The 25144-nt window shown below is 42.5% G+C and overlaps 1 protein-coding gene across 2 annotated transcripts in view; it reads left to right on the forward strand.

The window, feature by feature from the left end:
* PC (pyruvate carboxylase) overlaps positions 1-25144 on the forward strand; it is a 417282-nt gene that overhangs the window by 315156 nt on the left and 76982 nt on the right. For both annotated transcript variants that reach the window (XM_075837394.1, XM_075837395.1), the window contains exon 10: positions 21134-21316. In XM_075837394.1, the coding sequence (XP_075693509.1) occupies positions 21134-21316 (183 nt within the window). The remainder of the gene's footprint in view (positions 1-21133; positions 21317-25144) is intronic.

Genomic DNA, 25144 nt, shown 5'->3' on the forward strand with positions numbered 1-25144 from the left:
TAAATTAGGGGTTAAATTGCAACTACCTTCATATCAAGCAACACCCCAATCCTCCGCTAATATGCTCTGAACTGAACCTGTCCCACCCTCCTCCGGGTGCACTTAAAGAGGCTCTGGCACCACATTATAAGTGGCCTATATTGTACATGATGTGATCGGCGCTGTAATGTAGATTACAGCAAGGTTTTTTTATTTAGAAAAACGATAATTGTTGATGGAGTTATGACCTATATTAGCTTTATGCTAATGAGTTTCTTAATGAACAACTGGGCGTGTTTTACTTTTTGGCCAAGTGGGCGTTGTACAGAGGAGTGTATGACGCTGACCAATCCACATCATACACTTCTCCCCATTCATTTACATAGCACATAGCGATATAGCTATATCGCTATGTGCAGCCACATAAACACACTAGAACGTTACTGCAGTGTCTGGAAAATGAATATACATTACCTCCAGCCAGGACGTGATGTGTATTCAGAATCCTGATACTTCTGTGGCGTCTGTGTGATATTTACAGCAAGGCAAGCGAAATCTCGCGAGATTACGATGTAACCTGTAATTTCAAACGAGATTATGCTTGCCTTGCTGTAAATATCACAGAGACGCTACAGAAGTGTCAGGATTTTGAATAAACATCACGTCCTGGCTGGGGGTAATGTATATTCATTGTCAGGACACTACAGTAATGTTATAGTGTGTGTATGTAGCTGCACATAACGATATAGCTATATCGCTAGTGCAGTGTAAATGAATGGAGAGAAGTGTATGACGCTGATTGGTCAGCGTCATACACTCCTCTGTACAACGCCCACTTGGTCTAAAGTAAACACGTCCACTTGGGCATTAAGAAACTAATTAGCATAAAGCAAAAAATCGCTCATAAAGTGGTAAAAATAGATCGTTTTTCTAAATAAAAAGCACTGCTGTCACCTACATTACAGCGGCCATTGCCTTATGTACGAGATAGCGCACTTATAATGTGGTGACAGAGCCTCTTTAAAGGGAATGTGTCGCTAGAAATTAATTTTTTTTTCAGTTAAACAATTCGTATTACACATTGTTTTAATTTTTTCACAAGTCAGGAAATATTATCAATTAGATTCTAATTTATAACATTTCCATGTGCTGGCCACTAGAGGGAGCAGTTCCCAAAATTGCAACATGGTCACTGTGGTAAAGCAACCTCATTGATTTATGCTGCAAATTTGGGGTGGACACACTCTCCTCTAGTGTCCTCACACAATCCCCCCTCCCTTCTTCTGGCTAGGGCCGTCCAAAAATAGGACATGCTCTATTTTCGGCCGGATACCCGGCCGTCCGGCTCCCATAGAAGTCTATGGGGCCGGGTAATACACGGCCATCACCGGAATGTGTCCCGAGTGATGGCCGCTTTTTCCGTGGCTTGCGCTCTATCTCCTCCTCCTCACAGCGCAGAGTGCATGTGAGGAGGAGGAGTTTATGCCATTCGGACGAATGGCTGTACGCTGTACACTGTGTGGCAGGGCCGGGGTGTACAGCAGGTGGAGGGAGCGCTGCGCTGGCTCCCTTCCCCTGCTTGTTAAAAGCGCCCTGGCCCGGCGACACCTTTCATGGCGCCGCTAGCAGCTGCTGCTGCTGCGGCTGCTACTACTGTAGCGACGCCACTATAGCAGAGCGGGGAGGTATCTCCCCGCTCTGCTATGTGCTAGCCCCACTTTAGCTCCTTGAAGGAGCGGAATCCCTGTGTTTTCGGGGATTCCGCTCCTGGACAGAGCGCTTGATGTCTCTGTCCATATCTGGGCAGTGACATCAGGGGAAACTCCTGAAGCGGAATCCCCGAACACATGGGGATTCCCCTTCAGGAGTTGCCGCTGATGTCACTGTCCAGATCTGCCCGGAACGGATGCAAAACTTTATGCAAACCGGCCGTGCAAAATGGCCGATTTTACCGGCCGACACTCGGGCTCGGGCGGGACCCGGTCGTGTGAATCCCGCCTAAGGCCTCATTCACACGACAGGGTTCGAGTGCTGGCCGGGAAAATCTGCCGTTTTTGGCATCCGTTCCGGGCCGTGTTGCCGTTTTTACCGGCCGATTTGGACCCGATTTGCATCCGTTTTTTTTCCCTGACCGTTTTTTAATCGGATGAATTTCATTTGTCAATTGTTTTTTTGAGTCAACCCACTATAAACACACCCAGTAAGGTCACATGATTGCCAGTCAAACTAGAGAGCTTTGTCTGATCCCTCAGCTGCATTTCATTGGATAGGATTCAATAGGATATAAATGAAGTTTATAGTGGAATGAACACATATTCCATAGCAACAGATGCCTAATTAAACTACACATAGATACTGTTCATTCCAGGTCTATCAAGCACAGGAATTTCCAAAAACGTCTGTTTATATGGAGTTTGTGTTTATTTCCTCCTCACCTCCATCTGTTCATGCCATGTCTACCAAGCATAAAAAAAATCATTATGCCCTTTTTTGTCTTTTTTTATATTATCTTCACATTACTAATAATGTTCATTCTTTTACTTCATTAGTTTTCAACATTCTTTTGTATGTCCCCCTGGACAGAGCTCTTGATGTCTCTGTCCATATCTGGATAGGGACATCAGGGGCAACTCCTGAAGTGGAATCTCCATGTGGCCGGTGATTCCACTTCAGGAGTTTCCCCTGATGTCACTGTCCATATATGGATAGAGACATCAAGCGCTCTGTCCAGGAGCGGAATCCCCGAACACACGGGGATTCCACTCCTTCAGGGAGGTAAAGTGGGGCTAGCACATAGAGCAGGGACGAAGCCGCAGCAGCTGCTAGCGGTGCCATCGGCCATGGTAGGTATCGCCGCTAGCAGCCGCTATGGCTGCTATAGCTGTAGCGACGCCTGAAGAAGCGCCAGGGCGGAAAGGAGGTTGATTCGCCGGGCCAGGGAGATTTGGGAAGGGAGCCATCACAGCGACCCCTTCCACCTGCTGTACACCCCAGTCCTGCCACACAGTACCCCTGCACATAGCAGATCAGGGACCTCGCTACAGCAGTACCCCCAAAGTGTTACCTCCAGCATACAGCGCTTCTTCTAAATGGGATACACTCCTCCTCCTCCTCACATGCACTCTGCGCTGTGAGGAGGAGGAAAGAGTGCGCGAGCGACGGTAGACCCGGCCATCACTCGGGACACATAGACTTCTATGGGGGCCGGATACCCGGCCGAAAATAGGGCATGTCCCATTTTTTGACGGCCGGTTTTCCCGGGCCGACAAAAAATCGGTCGTGTGAATAACCCCATTAGGGGTCTATTGTTCCTAATGCAGCCGGGTGACGGCCGATTTATGAACGGCCGTCACCCGGCCGGGAAACCCTGTCGTGTGAATTCCGCCTTATCCTCCTCCTGTTTTATTGTATGTCTGTGAAGATTCATCCTGGTTTGTAGCTTTTGTATTGTGTCTCCAATGTAGATTCTTATTGATGAGTGGTAGGGCTGGCTCTGTCGCTAGATTGTTCTTTTAAAGAAAGTGTAGGCATGGGCTATGCCATCTTCATGGGGGATGTTAGAATACAGAGACTCCACATCCATAGTTGCCAATATTGTTCGCTCTGGTAGTGGACTTAGAGCTGAGAGTTTGCAGAGGATGTCTGTGGTGTCCTGGACATAACTGGGTGTGCACCTCACCAAGGACTTTAGAAGATTTTCCACCCAGGTAGAAATATTGTCAGCTAAAGTCCCAACACCCGAAATGTTTGGTCTCCCTTGATTGCCTTCTTTATGTATTTTAGGTAACAGTAGAATGTTCCTATTCTGGGATTGTCCGGTATAAGGTCCAGTACATTGTCTGACACAGCGTTGAAACTATTGATAATATGGACAAGTTCCTCTGTGTATTGTTTGGTGGGGTCTTCGTTAAGCAGGCTGTGGTATTTTTCTGTCTGAGAGTTGTCTGTGTGCCTCCCGTATGTAGTCAGATGTTATCAGAATTACTACCGCCCCTCCTTTATCAACATTAAAGAGGCTCTGTCACCAGATTATAAGTGCCCTGTCTCCTACATAATGTGATCGGCGCTGTAATGAGATAACAGCAGTGGTTTTTATTTTGAAAAACGATCATTTTTGATCAAGTTATGAACAATTTTTGAATTTATGCTAATTCGGTTCTTAATGACCAACTGGGCGTGTTTTTACTTTTTACCAACTGGGCATTGTACAGAGAAATGTATGACGCTGACCAATCAGTGACCAATCTGCGTCATACACTTCTCATTGTTCCAGCGTGATTGTGCAATGAAAGAAGCATAGGTTTCCGTTTTCATCACAATTGATTTCAATGGTGACGGATACGGTACCAATAGTTTCCATTTGTCTCCGTTGTGCAAGGGTTCCATCGTTTTGACAGAATGAATAGTGTAGTCGACTACGCTATTGATTCCGTCAAAACGACGGAACCCCATGCACAACTGAGACAAAGGGTAACCATTGGCACCGGATCCATCACCATTGAAATCAATGGTGATGCAAACGCAAACCTACGATTTGCGTTTGTTTCAGTCAGGGTCCCGTTTTGTGGGTTCATTGGATTTGTTCCAGGGTGCCCAGGAGGCCAATCCATGCCCTCTTATTTTCTCGGTTTACGGGGAAATCGCTAGTAGCCCTATATACCAGTTACACACTGTTTATTTCAAATTTAACTTCCTAAATGCCTAACAGCTAAACTGGTAGGAAATGGAGTCATAAGATTGTGACAGAGCCTGTTGATTAACAACATTGGCCGTTTTATTACCAGTTGGCCATAGACTATGGTTGGATCATAATTGTAAACTGCATCATGCATGAAAGCCCACTCATTAGCATGCTAAACATCATGATGTGCTCTATCAGCTTTCTGGCCTGGGTTCGGGCAGGAGTCTCTGCGCTTCTGAGAGCCACCTGTCTGATCAGTTGCTGAGGAGTTTCAGCAGCTCGAGCAGCAGTATGACGCATTTGATCATCTTGCAGTTGAGCAAGAGGAGTCTCTGCAGCTAGTAATTCAGCTTTCCTCCTGGCCATCAGTAATCGGATTGGTTGCTATGGGTAACCGCTCCCCTGTATCTTCCCATCTAGGATTATCTTGTAAAGTGCACTACCTGTTACTGCCAGATCAAAACATATTTACAATGAAAGCGAATGTCTGTATTAGCTTTTATAGTATTGGATCGTGATCATGTGATAATGGCTGATAACAGAGAACAACAGCAAGGGACCTTTACGAAAACCCTTCTGAACCCGTGATGTACCTATATGCCAAATTTGAGGTCAAATAGTTCAGGTGTTTGGATGCCTATGGAGGACGACAAACAGCTGTTCGCTATGATGACTGATAACCGAGAACAACGGCAAGGTTGGGACATTTCCGAAAACCTTCACGGACACCCGATGTACCTATGTACCAAATTTGGGGTCAAATGATTCAGACGTTTGGATGCCTATAGAGGACGGACAAACAGACATTCACTTTTATATTATAGAATAGCAGAGTTCCCCGGCTTCACACGGGTCTATTTGTTGTTTGTGTGTGTGGTTAAAAACTTAATTTCCTACTGTTATGAAGCCAACATATCCAATAAAGACCAAGTGCAGGGTTCCTTTTTGGAGGCATGACTGGTCTGAAAGGGGTTAAATTTATGAGAATGCTTAAATCCAGTATAGGTACAGTTCGTTTACGGCTAGTAACACGTAGTGTAAAGAAAAATAGCTTGGTTGGACAACGTGGTCTAGAACTGTGTGTATGTGAGTGAGGCTAAGAATAAAGGACCTGCGAGCTCCTATTGGCTAATACGGGTCGTGATATGGAGGAAGGACCTTGATGTGGAAGCCAGTGGTGTCATGTTTGCTTTTGTGAATATGTCGAGAACGGTACGTCCTAGAGAGCCGGTCTGAACATTCAGAAATTTTTTCTTATGTGCCAAACTTGGTGCAGATTGGTCCAGTCGTTTGGCTGTGCATAAAGAACAGACATCAGACAACAGAAATAAATTTATATATGTATATATATATATATATATATATATATATATATATATATATATATATTATAGAGAGAGATTAGGTACTATTGGGGCTGTGTGGGGGCATCTATGTGGGCATTATACAGCTTTGGGGCAGCTGTGGAACATTATACTGCATGGGGGCAGCTATGGGGCATTATACTGCATGGGGGCAGCTATGGGGCATTATACTGCATGGGGGCAGCTATGGGGCATTATACTGCATGGGGGCAGCTGTGGGCATTATACTGTTAGGGGGACAGCTGTGTGCATTATACGGTGAGGAGGCAGCTATGGGGCATTATACTATAAGGGGGCAGCTATGGGGGCATTATACTGCATGGGGGCAGCTGTGGGGGATTATAGTAGTAGCAGTGTCAGTAGGTATATTAAATACACAGTAGTATACAGCAGGCACAGTGGATATATATTAATTTTATCGCGGAGCATGCAAATAAGGGTGTGGTATGACAAAGGGGTATGACCTAAATAATTGTTCATTAATCGTAATCGAGGTTACGTGTTCAATTAATCATGCTTTTGATTTTGGTCATAATCGCCCAGCCCTAAGCTGAACCCTGGGTAGATGGAGAGAGAAACAAGACATAAATGATATGGTAGCGGTACTGAACTAACTGCAGTGGATGCATGGGTCATATCAGTAATGCCTGTGCTTGTGTCATTTTGTGTTTGAAGTTCCCTCTACTGCAGACTTGGTAATGAATGTGGCTCATACTATAGAGTATTGCTTGCCACTAATATTTCTCTGTTGTAGTTTTTGTCAGTTTTATACTTGCATTTCCAGCTGTAGATCATTTGATGGACACCTTGGAGTCTTTCCGTTTATTTAGTAAAGGTGTGGGCACGTTTCTTGACCGAGGACTTGACTTATTTTATTTCCGTGTACACACTGCTTTGATGTCCAACTTCGAAAGCGGTGAACGGTAGTTTTACGAAGCAGCGTATATATATATTGAGCGTGTAGCTTGTATTGATTTGCTGGATAATGCTGAGCACCTCATTAATAGAACAGCTAATCTGACATTTTAACAACTCCATAATCAAAGGAGCAAATGTATTTAGTTTGGAAAGATCTTTAGAAATGTGTTGACAGTAGAAGCTTCTTTCCTGACAGTGTTCTGGTGTAGATGAATTACAGTCCTCACTATTTAGAGAATCTTATAAAGTACCATCAGCGGAACCTTCGGTAATGCCATCCATGGGAATGTAAAATGTTACCCTTATCTTGAAATTACCTTGTTAATGTGTGTCTGCTACCTACAGACAGTGATTTCAACAGGCAGCAGAAAAGAAGCTGCTAAAATGTAATTCCTTCTAAAATGCATGTGTAGTATTTTTCTTCATTTTAATCAGTCATAGGATTCATATACATTGTACTACAGCAATAACAATTCAGTTTAATGTAGCAACCAATCTTTAGAATGACCATGCAGTTGAAGACCACATTCATACTTCAGTACCTGGACGTGCAAGTAAATGTCTGTCCTTTTAGCCATTTAAGAGCTTCTACATACTGTTGATACATTGTGCTCAATAATTAAAGGCGACTTGTCACTTCCTGGCATGCGTTTTATAGTAAATACTTCTATTTCCCATAAAATATCTATTCTGGAGCATCTTTTCTTAACATTTTGCATTGTGCCATTCCCCCGTTTTTCCACCTAGAAATGTTTAAATAAATTGAAACTGGGTGTTACTAGTTGGGGGTGTGTCACTATGCAGTCTGGCACTGTCCAATCAGTGCTGACAGTTAAGGACGCACCCTATTGACAAGGAGAACGGTAACACCCAGTTGTCAATGTGTTCATAAATTTCTAGGAGGAATAACCGAGGAACAGCGCAGTTATGATAAACATGATACAGAAATGTTATTTTATCGGAAATAGAAGTAATTACTAAAGAAGATATGTTAGCTGAGTCATCTTTAAATGGTATGCAGTAAGCTCTTTCTAGGGATGACTGTTGGCAGCCACAATATTAGCCTTTAACTTAAAGAGGCTCTGTCACCAGATTTTGCAACCCCTATCTGCTATTGCAGCAGATCGGCGCTGCAATGGAGATAAGAGTAACGTTTTTATTTTTTAAAAACGAGCTTTTTTGGCCAAGTTATGACCATTTTTGTATTTATGCAAATGAGGCTTGCAAAAGTCCAAGTGGGCGTGTTTAAAGTAAAAGTCCAACTGGGCGTGTATTATGTGTGTTACATCTGGGCGTGTTTACTTCTTTTACTAGCTGGGCGTTCTGTCGAGAAGTATCATCCACTTCTCTTCAGAACGCCCAGCTTCTGGCAGTGCAGACACAGCCGTGTTCTCGAGAGATCACGCTGTGACGTCACTCACAGGTCCTGCATCGTGTCGGACGAGCGAGGACACATCGGCACCAGAGGCTACAGTTGATTCTGCAGCAGCATCGGCGTTTGCAGGTAGGTCGATGTAGCTACTTACTTGCAAACGCTGATGCTGCTGCAGAATCAACTGTAGCCTCTGGTGCCGATGTGGCCGACACGATGCAGGACCTGGGGCGTGATCTCTCGAGAACACGCTGTGTGTCTGCACTGCCAGAAGCTCGGTGTTAACGAACAGAAGTGGATGATGCTGATTCGTCAGCATCATACACTCCCATTCCTAACGCCCAGCTAGTAAAAGAAGTAAAAACGCCCCGATGTACGCACATAATACACGCCCAGTTGTACTTTTACTGTAAACACGCCCAGTTGTACTTTTGCAAGCCTCATTTGCATAAATACAAAAATGGTCATAACTTGACCAAAAATGCTCGTTTTTTAAAAATAAAAACGTTACTGTAATCTACATTGCAGCGCCGATCTGCTGCAATAGCAGATAGGGGTTGCAAACCTAGGAGTGGACAAAAAAGAAAGGAGATGCATTATACACTTCCTATTTTTAGTATAAATCTGCACAAATGTTTGGATTTAAAAATAACAATGTACTGAAAAGGGTGGGAGACCCCCTGCAAGGAACACTAGGGAGTAAATAACTGCTGTTTTATGTTCTATTTCTTAGCGTTTCTAAGGCTGTGCGCACATGGGCAACTTGCCGGCGTATTTTGACGCATAATACACCTATAAATAGTATTCCTATATTTGGTCCATCTTTATAGAAAGACGGCTAGAAACTCCTGAAAATATCAAATTTAAACTAACTCGAAAAAAAAAAACGGGGGAGCATATAAACCATGAATAACTTCAGTTAGAATTAAAAAATAATATATTTTCTTAAGCAATAATATAAAAAAGACAAGGTGACACATACAATGAGTTAAAAAAAAAGATGCGATCAACAACATGCATACAATGCTTCTATGTATCCAATGAAAACTGCCAGTTATTTTCAAAGACTTTTGTTATGTATCAAATGAACGTGATTACATTAGTGTGCCACCAGGGAATATGCCCATACTCAAATTGTTACAGTAATAGTGAAAGAATAGAATACAATCACATAAATACAGGATGATATTGTATGAGTTAGCAGAAGTGTTATGCATAAATAGCAATAGCAATAATCTCCCTGTAAATAGCCATAACGAGGTTAAGATGGGGATTCACACACAGACCAACAAAGTAGCTTTACTTACACGACACAGTGAACACAAAAGTAGTGGGGTGACTGGCGTGTATGACCGCCTCAGACCACCGAGAAATAGCTCCCATTGAATTCAATGGGAAATAGGCTGTCTAGTTCATTCTAGGCGTATGTTTACGCCGCTGAATTCAAATATTCTGCTGAAAAATACGCCTCCTAAAAAGAAGTGTCATTTCAATTCTTGTGGCGTTTTACTAGCTGATTTCCCATTAAGGCTGGGTTCACACGACCATGTTACGTCTGTAATGTACGGAACGTATTTCGGCCGGAAGACCCGGACCGAACACAGTGCAGGGAGCCGGGCTCCTAGCATCATAGTGATGTACGATGCTAGGAGTCCCTGCCTCTGCATGGAACTACTGTCCCGTACTGTAATCATGATTACAGTACGGGACAGTTGTCCAGCCTAACACTACAAAAAAATACTTTGAAATTATGCCTTTAAAAAATTCCTCAAAAAGACTTCAAAATACGCTTGCAGAAATCAAATACGCAATGAAAACCAGCTCCAAAAACACCTGGATTTTAGAGGTGGTTTTCTCTTGAAATCAGCCTTGTATTTTTATGCCTCAAACGTATATTGTGTGAACATACCCGAAGACTAAAGCCTCATGCACAAAAACGTAAGGGATTTTACTGTCCGCAAATACAGATCCTATGGGCGAGTCTGTGATGGAATTGCGGACAAGAATAGGACATATTCTATATTTTGCAGATCATTTCTACAGCGCGGACACACATCCGTAAATATACAGAAAGGTGTCCGTGGCCAATAGAAATGAATGGGTCCACAATTTCATTCGTAACTACGGATCTGTAATTACAGATGAAAACTACGGTTGTGTGCATGGAAATTCCAGCCGAAAAACCGCACCATATTCTGCCCACAGTGGAAATACTGCAACGAAAATGGATATACCGCATTTTTCGGACTATCCGATCTATTCTTGCTAAAAAGTCCCTGCAAATTATAGTCGGCGGTCAAGGGACCCGGCTGTGTCTCCTTACCGCTTCCCTTCTTAACCCCTTCCTGAGCCATGATGTGCCGGCACATCATGGAGCGGGGGGTGATGTTTGGAGCTGGCTCACGCGCTGAGCACGCTCGATACACTGCAGTTGTCAGCTGTGTTTTACAGCTGACACGCTGCTCTAATGGCCAGGAACAGCGATCATGCTGTTCCTGCCCGTTTAACTAGTTAAATGCCGCGGTCAACAGTAGCGACTGCAGCATTTATAGGGGTTTTCCCATGAGAGACATTTATGACATATCTACAGGATATGTCATACATGTCAGATAAATGCGGGTCCTAACTCTGGGACCCGCATCTATCTCTAGAACGGGGCCCCCTAAACCCTGTTCTATCTTACTCGGCTTCGCTGTCTCCCAGCCACTTCCTGGTTAGGTGATCGGGAGTTACGGAAACAGCCGACTGCTCACTGAACTACGCTGTTTCTGTAACTCCCATAGAAGTGAATGGGAGTTACGGAAACAGCTTGGCACTGCAAGCTATGCTGTTTCCGGAACACTGTAGCCACGAAAACAGCGCTGAACTACCCTGTTTCCATAACTCCCATAGAACTGAATAGTAGTTACGGAAACAGCGTAGCATGCTATGCTGCTTCTGTAACTGCCATTCACTACTATGGGAGTTATGGAAACAGTGTAGCCCAGCGAGTTAAGCTGTTTCCGTAATTTATCCATGTATTGCAGTGTATTATCGCTGGTTCAAGTCCCCTAGGAGAACTAATAAAGTTTGTAAAAAAAAAAAGTTACATACATTTTCAGGAGGGTAAAAAAAATATTACAAGTTCAAAAAAAATAACCTTTTCCCATTTTTCCCCAAGCGCAATGTAAAAAATAGAAAGAATAAAAAAAATGGTATTGCTGCGTCTGTAAAAGTCCAATCTATTACAATATAGCATTTTTTGACTCGCACGGTGAATGGCATAAAAAAAAAATGTAAAGCCCCAGAATCGTTGCTTTTTGGTCACCTTAGCGCTAAAACAAATTAAATAAAGTGATCCAAAAATCGTATGTACCAAACAATGGTGCCAATAAAAACTACCGCTCATTCCGCAAAAAATAAGCCCTTACACCGCTCAGTCGAAGAAAAAATGTAAACGTTATGGCTCTCAGAATGTGATGAAACAGAACAAAGTTTTCCTTTGTAAAAGTAGTAAAATGACATATTTTTTTTCTGTTGTCTAACACCTGGGTGCGTCTTATAGTCCGAAAAATATGGTACTTACCGTAGCGACGTGTCTCTCCGACGTCCTGACGTTCTCTAGCCCTGGGATGGCGATTCATCCCATGTGACCGCTGCCGCCTGTGATTGGCTGCAGCGGTTACATGGGTTGAAATATCATCCTAGGAGGCCGGCCTGGACAAAGAATCACAGAATTCTGGGTAAGTATAAGATTATTTTTTTTCCTGAGTTGCAATTTTTGTGCTGGTATCACAGCTTTTCCGCAGCAAAAATCGCAGCATCTGCCATTTGTTTCGGGTTTTACCTTCCCATTGAATTCAATGGGGAAAACCCGCAAAAAAAAAAAGCAGCGATTACGCAAATACAATTGACATGCTGCAGATTTAAAAAAACGCACCACAGGTCAATTTCTGAGTGTTTTTTTCCGCTCATCATTTATTCAGCGTTTGGATGAGATTCATCCACTCTGCTGCTACTGTATTATGCTGCGAATTTTCCGCAAAGAAGTCTGTTGCGGAAAACCTGACGTTTTTATGCTCCGTGTGAACCCGGCCTAATAATGTCAACTGATTAATCAATTACATAGAAAAGAAGACAATTATACATAGTATAATAAAGGATCAATGCTAGAAAGACTTGGTTGCACCATCTTTGTCACCCACATTTAATAGTTAATTTCAGCTTTATAAAGATCTGTGTGTGGCTTGCTCATATTAAGCATTCTCTTGCATACCATTTTTTATTTTCTAATCTAATGTAGCCTTGCCTAAAAGAAACCATCTGTCACTCGGGCTTGCAATGGAAGGCCTAAAGTTAATTAAATCTCCCTTAAAATTGTGAATTCATCATTTTGTTTCCTAGTCTTGCTATTTGATTGCACTGATACTACAGCTATGATTTTAGATCTTTGATTTGTTAAGACACCATATTAATTGGTTTGACACTGTTTTAATGTGCTGGGAGCAGTGAGCCGTCTTCTATAATATCTCCGAAATGTAGGTCACAACATTTCTTTCGTCCATTTCATCAAAAAGAAGCCTAGTATATTGTCGCTAATTAATGCTTGATAAATATTGTGTTGCCTTTATAACTTCAGACATACAAGTATATATTGAATAATCACTTCATTTGTTACTTCTCTAACAATGCTAAGTGAACTATTGGATCTCTTGAACGTCGTATACCTCATAGATCACTAGGCAACGGCCTTTAACCAAGTTCATCGTAATTCTGCAATGGAAAAACGAATATGTATGGTAATTGTGCTCTAATATTGTTGCCCATGCAGCTGTTAGAGTATTCTCCTTTTAGGTGATGGGCAACGGCTATCGAAGTCTGGGTCGTTCAGAGATTCTAAATTGTTCAGCGCACTGGAGATTTTTAATACAGAGACAATATGATAGTTTGTCAAAGTGCCTGCTTTGAAGAGCTGATGCCCTGTAACTTTTTTTATACCCATTGTATGCTTCCTCATTAACATTTCAGGTGTCATGGCTGTGGGGTATGTGGACCCACTAGGCCGCTCCGCCGTAGAAGTTGGCCAGACAATAGTCAATGGAAGTCTCTAGGATAAGAGTACCAGGGTAGGACGTGTGACAGACACTTGGCGTGATGAAAACTTGGCGTGACGACACTCTGCACAGATGACACTTGGCACAGATGACACTCGGCGTGGCAGATGACACGTGGCATAGTGGATGAACTCGACTCTTACACTAGACTTCACTCAGGAACAAACATAATTACTGGATACAGGATACGTGAACACAGGATATAACTAAGGGATCATTTCAATAACTAACATGGGTAGACCCCACAACGCTCAGGCACAGGAAGGCGGACAGGACCGATTAGGCTAGGGAAGATTATAGTGGTGCGTGCGCTGGCCCTTTGGTCACCAGAGCGAGCTCCCTATAGGAGCGAACCACGGGCGGGAGCAGTAGTACGTTCCGGCATCCCCGGGGAGGAGGAGGAGGAGTAGGACGCTGGCACGAAGGTAATTGATACTCGTGGCCGCTAGGGGAAGCCGGATAACGGCAGACGGCGGCTGCCAGCTTTACATTGCCCCCGCCGTTTATGCCCCCTCTTCTTAGGACCAGAGTGTAGAAGGAACCTTTTGATGAGCGCAGGGGCATCAATGTTCTCTTCAGGTTTCCATGATCTCTCCTCAGGACCAAACCCCTTCCAGTCAACCAGGTATAAGATTTAACCTTTTACCATCTTGTAGTCCAGAATTTCCTTTACGTCAAATATGTCAGAAGCACCACTGGGAGAAATTACAGGGCCAGTGGATTTGCTGTGGAGATTCAGGACCACAGGCTTTAGGAGGGACACATGGAAGGAGTTGGCAATCTTGAGAGTCGGAGGTAGCCGAAGCTTATAGGACATAGTGTTTATTTGTTGCAGAACCTCAAAAGGACCAAGAAATCTGGGGCAAATTTGTAAGAATGGATTTTCAAACGAATATTCTTTGATGATAACCAGACTTTGCCTTCGGGAAGAAACAGAGGAGGGATTTTTCTTTTTATATCAGCATTTCTCTTTATGCGGTCTACTGCCTGTACGATAGAGGACTTGGTTTGCTGCCAGATATGAATAAAGTCTCCAAATGAAGAGTTAGCTGCGAGTACTTGAGATGTAGCTGGCACAGGAATAGGAACACGTGGATGTTGGCTGTAAACTATGAAGAACGGGGAAGAAGCCATAGATTCACCCGTGTGGTTGTTGTAGGAGAACTCGGTGGAAGGAGCTGCACCCAATTGTCGTTTTGAACAGAACTAAAATGACGAAGATAATTCTCCACTATTTGATTTTATTATTGGTAGAGGAAATTATACCTACTATCGCTGTTAGATCTCTCATGACACTCCTATTTCTATTCTTAAAAAAAATAAAACTATACTCCTGCATTGGAAACATCCTAAGGTTCCTATGTTATCAGCATGGATTACCCTGGTTGATTTTACACTGCCACTTTTTGAATTCACTTATGAGGCACGTGGATACCCTGATAAATCTTTGAAAGTGTGGAGCTCTTGGATAGCCAACCCTCATACTAGCTCATAACTTGACTTTCTCAGATTGACTGTGCCTGAAATTTGCTGAAGTCTCTCTGCTGTCCCCCATTCCTCCACTAAACTCTTCCATTAACTGGCCTCACCAGATTTTATTGTACATTTTCTCCTGTTAAGGTTGATCGGCGCTTGCTTGCTCCTGTCACAGAGAGCTATGGATGTGGACGAGCGGTCGTTACTCCGATCGTTCGTCCCTATATATTATTCTGATGTCGGCAGAGCGTCTCCCTGTTTACACAACATCTTTTACTTTTTTAAAACGATACGACCAGCAGATGAACGAGCGTTTGCAAGTTCATCTGCTGATCGCTGCCCTTTTTACACAGGGCAATTATCGTCAACGAGCGTTATATGAACGCTTGTCTGCCCGATAATCGTCCGGTGTAAAACCCCCTTTAGTTAAGGTTTTGTTTTTGTTCTCTAATACATATATGCATATCGATTTATATGAAGAAATGTATCCATATGGTGTATGTCAATAATTGACCTTACACACTTTGTACTATTGTACGATTTGCTGTATGCAAAATTATTTTGTACTTTTGTATTTGTCCCGCTGTTTGCTATGAGGTCTTAATAAAAATTACCTTTTACATCGAATATTTAACTAAGTACTGGTTTATTCTGTTATATGTGTCGTGATGGAGTGTTGTCATCTTCTAATGGGCCTTGGGTACCAAAGGATCATGAATTCTTAACCTTACTGCAGAATATTTTTCGGAGTTTACAATTACCGTATATATCTATCTATATGTAAAATATAGATTTTTTTATACATTTTGTTTCTTCTTAAACTTTAAAAATTGTCGACAATATATGGTGCACAAATGGATCTAAAATATATACCAGTGACACCTGCAGCTTTCTGCTATATTTTAGCTACTTTCTCCTGTATTTGGAACAGAAAGTGCATACATTAAATTGAAATGGAACAGAGAGCTCTCGGTATTACCAGTATTATTGGCAGAGGGCATGTAGGGGCAGACAGAGTAGGAAGTCTGTAAGGTGGGATGTCCGTAAGGAGGCGTTGTTTTGGCAATTGATCCTGTACAGATCAATAGCATGGCGTTATTTCCGGTGGTGTTAAGGGGAACCTGTCATTGGGTATGGAGCCACTAAACCACCAGCATGTCGATGGGGTTTAGTGTCCCAAACATGCCCACATCGAAACCAGCTGTTTAGATAATAGTTAGTAAAATAACTTACAAACTAATGAGGGGGGTTCGGGAGAAAATTCTGACGGCATCACACTGCACATGTAGCCGATGAGAGTACAGCTCGCTTCACTGCGCATGCGTAGTCTACGGTCATTGGCTTCGTGTGCGCTATATTACAAACTATTTCCTAAACTGCTGGTTACTACCTGGGCAGGTTTAGAGCACTAAACCCCAGCTGCATAAGGACATGCTGGTGGTTTAGTGGCTCCAAATCTAGCAACATGTCCACTTTAAGGGCCTATAGTGTACAGAGCTACTTGGGTTTGGTTAAATGTCACTTTTTTTCTTTTCTCCTAACTCTCCTTAAAACTGAAAGTTTTCTTTCCTTTACTACAGTTGGGACTATGTGGAATCTTTTTTCATCCAAAAGAATCTTATTGAAACATAATATATCATCAAAATAAGAGATATTAAATTGACTATGATAACTAAAATCTTATTTGTTGGGCCAAACCTGCATTGTATGTAAAGAACTCATCATGAATAGACAGGTGTGCACAGTACAGATGTAGCCATCGTTATCTTGACTTGACTTTTAACGCATTAATACACAGTGGCAAGATCCTTTTATCTTGACTTTTTCAATGACATTTCAATGGCTTTTGTTGTGTGATATCATGCTGCAGCAAGTTATCGGTCAAGATAAAGTTTGCTACATCTGTACCTTATTTTCCTTCATCTTTACTGTGTGATTGTATGGTAATGTAAGATTTTTATTCTATAAACTAATCTCTACCAGATCTCCAACAGATTTAGACATCTTGCACTAAACATATTTCTTCAATAATATCTGTATAAATAATGTGCAGTTAGATCGGAACAGCTAGTCAAAGAAAACACTTTAGTCAGCCAAATCGTAGCTATGGTGAAGCAGGATGCATGTTTGTTCTCTAAAATATAGTTTTAAAATATGAACAACCTTCAACAAGAATAAACCTAATCCATCAAAGTGTCTCTGTTTATTTGGGCGTTTGCTTCTGGAAGTTAAAAAGAATCCAAGCATTCTCCGTTTTCTTTCATTGCTTGATCTCTGTTCTTTAATCTTAATGTGAATTCCGTCTTGCTTTACGATGGACCACTGTTGGTCATTTTTGGGTAATGTACCTTTTTAGTAAACTGCATGACTTGAAGACTGGGGAGTAGGGAAACTCGCAACGGATTTTAACTTTTTTATGTCTCAGAAGAGTGCTTGTCACCTAAAATGGTTGTCTCGTTAAGCAACCCCCTTTCATTATGCCCTGTAAGGGACCCTTCTTTATAAGTCAGAAAGAAGTGAGAGTAACAACAAGCGACTATCATTCTGGTAAACCGAGCCCATCCATGTATTACATGGACGGCCATGTGCGTACATGTTTTTTTTCTAAAATGTAATATTTCGAAGCTTTGTACTTTTAGATCTTGAAAAGTTTATTGGCTGCATATAATGAAATATTAGACATTTTAAGAGATTTTACATGGTCTTGATTATCACAAGAAATTGGAAAAAGTCCCATATACTTATTTGAAGACACACTCCTGTATATATGCGATCTCTATATATCTAAATATCAACAGTTTTGGGGAAAAAGTGGGCTGTGGACAAAATTAGTTGCTGACACAAACAACATATTTGTCATATTAATAAAATTGATTAGGAGCACAGATCAATATCCATATATTGCTAGTTATAGACTACATGTGAGCAGTTATTGTTCATGTATTCCTTTACTGACCTCTAATGAGAACATTAACGATCACTGATCAGTTCGAGGAAAGCCGGGAGGGAATGGTAGAGCCTGTGTTGTATTGATTTCTTGGGAGCTAAAAACAATGTGGTCTGTTTTAAAAGAATGTAATCTCATTCTTAGTACATGTGGTTTGTAGGATTAAAGGGGTTGTACACTACCGGTCAACTGATGACCTATCCAGCGGATATATCATCGGTGCGAGTCTGGCACACGGACCCCGTACCAATAAGGTGCACCGGTGGCTTTCGGGCTCCGGATGCTATTGCCCATTATGCGATGTACGGAGGCGAAAGCAGTTGGCTCTGTACATAGCAAAGCGGCCGTTCTGCAGAACTGCAGCTCTGCTCCTATTTACTTGAATAGGAGCAGAGCTGCAGCTCGGCCGCTATTCCGTAGCCGGAGCCAAATGCTTCCGGCATATACGTCCGGTGCCGCTACGTCTGCCTCCGGGCACTGGATGTAGATGCCGGAAGCAGTTGGCTCCGGCCACGAAATAGTGGCTGAGCTGCAGTACTGCAGCTCTGCTCCTATTCAAGTGGATAGGTCCTAATTGGTGGATAGGTCATCAGTTCTCTGCTAGTGGACAACCCCTTTAAGGCCATTGCTTGTTTTGGAATAATGAAATATTGCAATATTCTACACTGAAAAAACTTATGTTTCCCAGAAAGACTTTGGTGATAATTATGTCTCTCGATCCCTATGAAAAGGAATCGGGCATTGCTTGTTAGATTTACAGTGTGCAAGGTTCAGTGAATGTACCACCACAGACCTGGAAATTCGACAGGACTTGTTTTGTATATTCCTGTACATGTTTTTTTGTATTTAGAACATTTTAAATGACATATTATTAAATCAGGCTATTAACGAAGACTTCAGTGTTATATCTGATTCTCACATCTTATGTAACATAGAAATGAAGAAAAAGTGCATCAAGCTTAATATAAGCGAGACTGTAGAAGCATCACACTGTGTGATGCCGTTTTCAGATGTTGCTATGGTTACAGATTTGATTTGCATATGCAATTGGTGTTATGCTCCTTATTCACAGTTTGCACACAGACGGTATTATGGCACTTACCATGAGTATCCTGGGGGAGGGTTATGACACATAGTAGTCTGGTTGCCATTATACTGTAAGTGGGCACCATGGTTCCGAAGGTTTTTAAATCAAACTACATACTGAAAAGTGTATTAAATGCATTGTACAATGAAAAAACAAGCATCCAAGTGGTTAATCGGGTATTGTCTGTGTTCCTATTCACTCTTTACTTATCTGTGCAGTTTACTCTTGTCATTCTTCTCCAGCCTTAACCGCACTTGAAAAGCCTTAGCTGTAGGATCTATAAATCATGTTATATCAGACTTTGATAAACTGCTTTAGGTCTGTATAGCCTTATGTGGACATATTCCCTACTTTTGTTGTCCTGTAAATAACATTTATTTTCTTAGATTTTGGAATCCCCTGAACATATCTATCTAGCGTATAAGTGGACGAGTAGCTTTGGCGACTTATTCTAGTTCTACTGTAGTTTAAAATTACATTCTCACCAGTCATTAGTAAATTACTTTTTTAGCAAAACTTGTATATCCGGCTATTACTGAATTTTTTCTGTCTCCGAAAAGAAAGCATTTGAAATTACTTATCATGTTGATGCGAGATTTTAAATCTTCCAAGCTGACCATCCCCCTCAGACTACATATTACCAGTTGCCTTTTATGGCACCTCGTAGTCATCTGGAGAGCTTATAATATGTTTGGCTAGATCTGTAGCCTTTTTAACAGCACATGACTGATTTTTATCTCCTTTTTTTTATTGTTCTTGTCACGTCCAGTGGGTGGTGGGCCCACTGTGCTACGCCACCAGTTTGGTTTGGGGCCACCTCTAAGGGCGTTATCTGAGTAGCCTCTCCGGTCTTTACCCTTTAAACCCCCTAGGGGATCTGGACTTCGCTGCAGGGAGTCTACCAGGTCGCTATCTCTTGAGATGGTCCCATAATAGAAAGCTTCAGGCTTGTCACAGATAGTTGGGTGCAGACTGGCAGCAGACAGTGGTTTTGCAGACTGAAGGAGGACAAAAGGACACAGGCTGTTAGTGGATAGCTGGACACGGGCTGATAGCAGATAGCTGGACACGGGCAGATAGCTGGACACGGGCAGATAGCTGGACACGGGCAGATAGCTGGACACGGGCAGATAGCTGGACACGGGCAGATAGCTGGGCACGGGCAGATAGCTGGACACGGGCAGATAGCTGGACACGGGCAGATAGCTGGACACGGGCAGATAGCTGGACACGGGCAGATAGCTGGACACGGGCAGATAGCTGGACACGGGCAGATAGCTGGGCACGGGCAGATAGCTGGGCACGGGCAGATAGCTGGGCACGGGCAGATAGCTGGGCTGATAGCTGGGCACGGGCTGATTTTCGGATCGCTGGGCATAGGCGGATAGCTGGGTACAGGCTGATAGCGGATAATTGGATACAGAATAGCAACAGCGGACTGGAATCAGATGCAAACTGGAACCATTACAGGACACAACTACGTTGCTCCAATGTTGCTCTGGCACCAGGTGGATTATGGAGGTGCCTTTAAATGTTTGTTCAGGAATAAATCGGGATTGGTAGATGAATTTTGAATTCACTAGGGTACATGTTGTGGTGAGCAAGAGACCATAGCAAACGCTGATGGCCTGAGCAGAGACCAGGATCAGGCTGCCGGCAGAGAAGGTACGAGACCTGGCGGCGGGGACCTCTGGCAGGCACTTTTATTTTATTCAGTATACGTTTACCTTGTTCAGATTATCAGTTTGTTGACTGTGTTGTGGGTCATGCTGTTCATTTACTGGGTAAAGATCTAAGTGAAAGGGGGACATTAAGACATTATGCAAAGCATCATGGTCTAGAATTCGGGGCATTTATAATTTTGTCTAATCTCCAGTTGCCTGTGATTAAAATTTTCCCTCTTCTTTTGGTGTGAGCCTTTCTTAAGAAAATATTTGGAAGGAGTCTAGATGAATAACATATGAGAGGAGCAATGACAACACCAAGTTGAAGAAGTGGTGGTCTAACAGAAATCTACTAACCCAGGGGTGCATGTATAAAAGATTAGTTATTACTAAGCTTGCATATTTGTTCAGAATACACAACTGTTCAATCACTAACCTGTATTTATGAATGAAATGGAGTGGTAAATGATTGTTTTCAAACCCATTAACCTAGATGTTCTCTCAAAGTCCCATAGGTTATTTCGCTCACTGATTTCATTCTTTCTATCACAGGTGTTCCGGAGCGGAGAGGGAATGGGCATCCGATTGGATAGTGCATCGGCCTTTCAAGGAGCTGTGATATCCCCACACTATGACTCCCTTCTTGTCAAGGTCATTGCACACGGGAAAGATCATCAAGTGGCAGCTACCAAAATGAACAGAGCGTTGGCAGAATTCCGTATCCGTGGAGTGAAGGTAGGACCAGACCTAGCGCCAAGCTCCGATATCATTTTATTTTTTCTCTCTTTTGGCGGGGACGACAAGGCCACTAAGTAGTATTAAAACCCAGGGGACTGGACTGCTGTAGGAAAGCTGTTATATTAAAATGCAGAAAGGTGATACCTGGATATTTTAAGCAAAGAGACAGATCAAAAATCATTTATGAATCATGGAGGTTTTTTTCACACAGGCACATTTATGTTGAAAGGTCATTTATAAAAGGGCATTATAGCAGAGTTAGCAGCTTTGTGGCATCGCAGAGTATTTCTTGAAAGTGACAGTATGTATACTACATGGAAAATAGGACACGGCTATCTATAGAATTTATTCTTAGTAATTGTAATAGTCTTCTCTTATGCTTATTTTGGGAATTTTCAACTTTTATGGTACTGTACATCGCCTTTCCCCTTATCCTTTTTCTTAACCCTTTCTCACTACCCCCTCCCCATTTGTTCCCTTCCCATTTTCTTGAAATATTTGGATTTATTTTGAAAATATCATATAAAAAGGAACAACAACAAAGAAACATATATAGCACCCCCAACCAAGAAACAAAACCTTACCATCCTGGAGAGAGGGAAAATAATTGTGTATAATATTCAGTCATGAAAAAAATAACATACACCGTGTCTTAATTTTTATGGTTTTACGTATCGGGACATCATTTTAAGACCTTCTAAGGACCAGATGTATTTTTTATTAAGTAAATACAACCTCAGATGAACAACACATGATAAATTATGTGTCCTTATTTATTTAACAAAAGTTAGGTCAAAATGGAAAAGCAATGTGGGAAAAACTAAGAACTCTTAGGCCTCATGCACACGAACGTTTTTTTTCGGCCGAAATTCAACCGCAAATCTGCAGGTGAATTGCGGTCCCATTCATCTCTATGGGCCCGTGCACATGATCGTGATTTCCACAGTCTGTGCATTGCCCGAGAGCCTGGACCCCAAAAAGATAGGACATGTCTTATTACGGCCGCATTTTGCAGTCCAGGCTCATTGAAATGAATGTACACGGCGATGTGCACGGCCCGTGATTTGCGGGCGTCCCGCGGATGATACTCCGCGGCCGTCCGAGCCGCCAATCACGGGCTGTGCACACCACTACGGTCATGTGCATGGGCCCTCACTGCTTTCATAGGAATTAAAAGGGTAAGCATTAGCCAGCTGCTGCTTATTAAATGCCCTTGATTAATTCATCATCAGCAAGTGTGACCACTTAGTGTATTACCTAATTTTAGGACCTTGTAAGGACCAGATGTTTTTTTATTATGTCCTGATACATAAAACCTTAGAATTCTAAGAGGGTGTACTTTGTTTTTCTCATGCCTCTATGTTTAATGCTTTGAATTCAGGGCACTTAATGCTTCCCAAAATTCTCAATGGCTCTTATTTCTCTTGATACAAATCCCATATTCAAAGTTCGCCATCCTATTAGTAGTTCTTCTCCATTCCAATATGAGACATGATGCATTAATAATACATTTTATTTTAACCCGCTATCCTACTTCGGTTACCACTTGAATAAAGTCTATACCTTATAAATCTTCAATTTTTACCACACCACTGCCACAATAATCTGCATATCTGCTTTACTTCTCTATAATGGGCTCTTATTTTTGGCAGAAATCAGGTGGATGGAAAATTGACCAAAAATACAAATTTGGAAGTGTACAAAAGGGCTCTTTAGTGTGTTTAAAGAACTCCAACAGGTCATATATTGGGGATTTACTTAACAGGTTTTCTCTATGGAAAGTCGATAAGACATGACTTATTGAGGTTCATTGAGGACTGGATTGGGAAACACTGCCCTTAAAGGCTATGAAAACCTTTGCACACAATTTTATTTTTCAAAATCAACTTCTGTTATTTGAAGCAACGTTTTAATAGTTTTTTTATTAAAAAGTTTTTTTTTGCTTTTCGAGATACAGCTTTTATGCATCCTGGATGAATAGAAAAAAATGACAAAAATTAAATTTGCGCAACAATAACATGGCCAAGGAGATAGAAAATCTTCATTCCTCCTTCTAAGATGCTAATGATCACACTGTGCTTCCTGTGATCAAAAACATTAAGATCCTTGCTGACAAACCTATCTGTGTTTTGGGTGATCATGTGAGCGGGTGTGTTCCGTGAGCTCTCTCATCTCTCCCCTCCTCACCTGTTCAGAGCACATTGTTTGCTGCAGGTATGGGGTGAGGTTCGGCAGGACTCAGTATGCACAGGCAAGATTGTTATGGGACTCTGGTGGCTGTTGATGGGGCTGGAGGAGTATGCTGGAAGTGTATTCCAAGTGGGACACTACTTAGATCTACCTGCTCCCATATTAGGGTATGTTCACACGCACTGTTTTCAGACGTAATTCGGGCGTTTTACGCCTCGAATTACGCCTGAAAAACTGCTCCATTACGCCTACAAACATCTGCCCATTGCTTTCAATGGGTTTTATGATCTGTTCCCACGAGGTGTAATTTTACGCTTCGCTGTCAAAAGACGGCACGTAAAAAGACACCCGCGTCAAAGAAGTGCATGTCACTTCTTGGGACGTTTTTGGAGCCGTTTTTCATTGACATTCAAACAGCTCCAATAACGTCCGTAAAATACGCCGTGAAAAACGCGAGAAGTTACAAAAACATCTGAAAATCAGGAGCTGTTTTCAGGCGAAAACCGCCCTGTAATTTCAGACGAAAACAGCCCTGTAATTTCAGACGTATTTTGCTACTGCGAGTGAACATACCCTTAAGGGTATGTGCACACGAGAACTGTATTTTACGTCTGAAAAGACAGACTGTTTTCAGGAGAAAACAGCTGCGTCGTTTCAGACGTAAAAGCTCCTCCTCGCATTATGCGAGGCGTCTTTGACGCCAGTAATCTTGAGCTGCTCTTCATTGAATGCAATGAAGAACGGCTCAAATTACGTTGCAAAGAAGTGTCCTGCACTTCTTTGCCGAGGCAATCAATTTACGCGTCGTCGCTTGACAGCTGTCAAACGACGACGCGTAAAAGACAGGTCGTCGGCACAGTACGTTGGCAAACCCATTCAAATGAATGGGCAGATGTTTGCCGACGTATTGGAGCCCTATTTTCAGATGTAAAACGAGGCATAATATGCCTCGTTTACATCTGAAAATAGGTCGTGTGAACCCAGCCTAACTGCAGTGTTTGCTTAAGATTCCTAGGTGTTTTTTATGCTAATTTCATTGTACTGCATTCACTCAGCAATCATTGTGTTCCTCCATTACTGCTGAACTCCTTCATTGCTGCAGAGTGCCTCCATTGCTGCTGGTTCCCCCATTGCTTCCGAGTTCCCCCATTGCTGCCGAGTTCCCCCATTGCTGCCGAGTTCCCCCATTGCTGCCGAGTTCCCCCATTGCTGCCGAGTTCCAACATAGCTGCCGGGCTCCTCCACGGCTGCCGTGTGACTCCACCTCAGCTGTGTGCCTTCATTGCCGGTATTCTCCTTCACTGTTGTCGAGGCCCTCCATGGCTGCAGAATTCCTCCAACGCCGCTGAGCTCCTTCATTGCTGCGGAGCTCTACTATCTCTGCAGAGTTCCTCCTTCCCTGTTGAGTCTCTTCATTGTTGATAAGTTCTGCCGCAGCTGCTGAGCTGCTCCTGAGTTTTGGAGCTTTTATGTATCGAAGATAAATGCCCTGAATATGCCGGCTAAAAAACTGCCCGAAAAGGGCAATTCTCAACGCAGATTGGGGAATTGTCAGACAGAGAGAGGATCTTTCTTTTTTATTCCTTTTCTTCTTTTTTTTCTCTCTTCTGTTGGCCATTTATGAAGAACCATGCT

The sequence above is a fragment of the Rhinoderma darwinii genome, chromosome 9 (assembly GCF_050947455.1).
Source record: "Rhinoderma darwinii isolate aRhiDar2 chromosome 9, aRhiDar2.hap1, whole genome shotgun sequence".
Classification (NCBI taxonomy): Eukaryota; Metazoa; Chordata; class Amphibia; order Anura; family Rhinodermatidae; genus Rhinoderma; species Rhinoderma darwinii.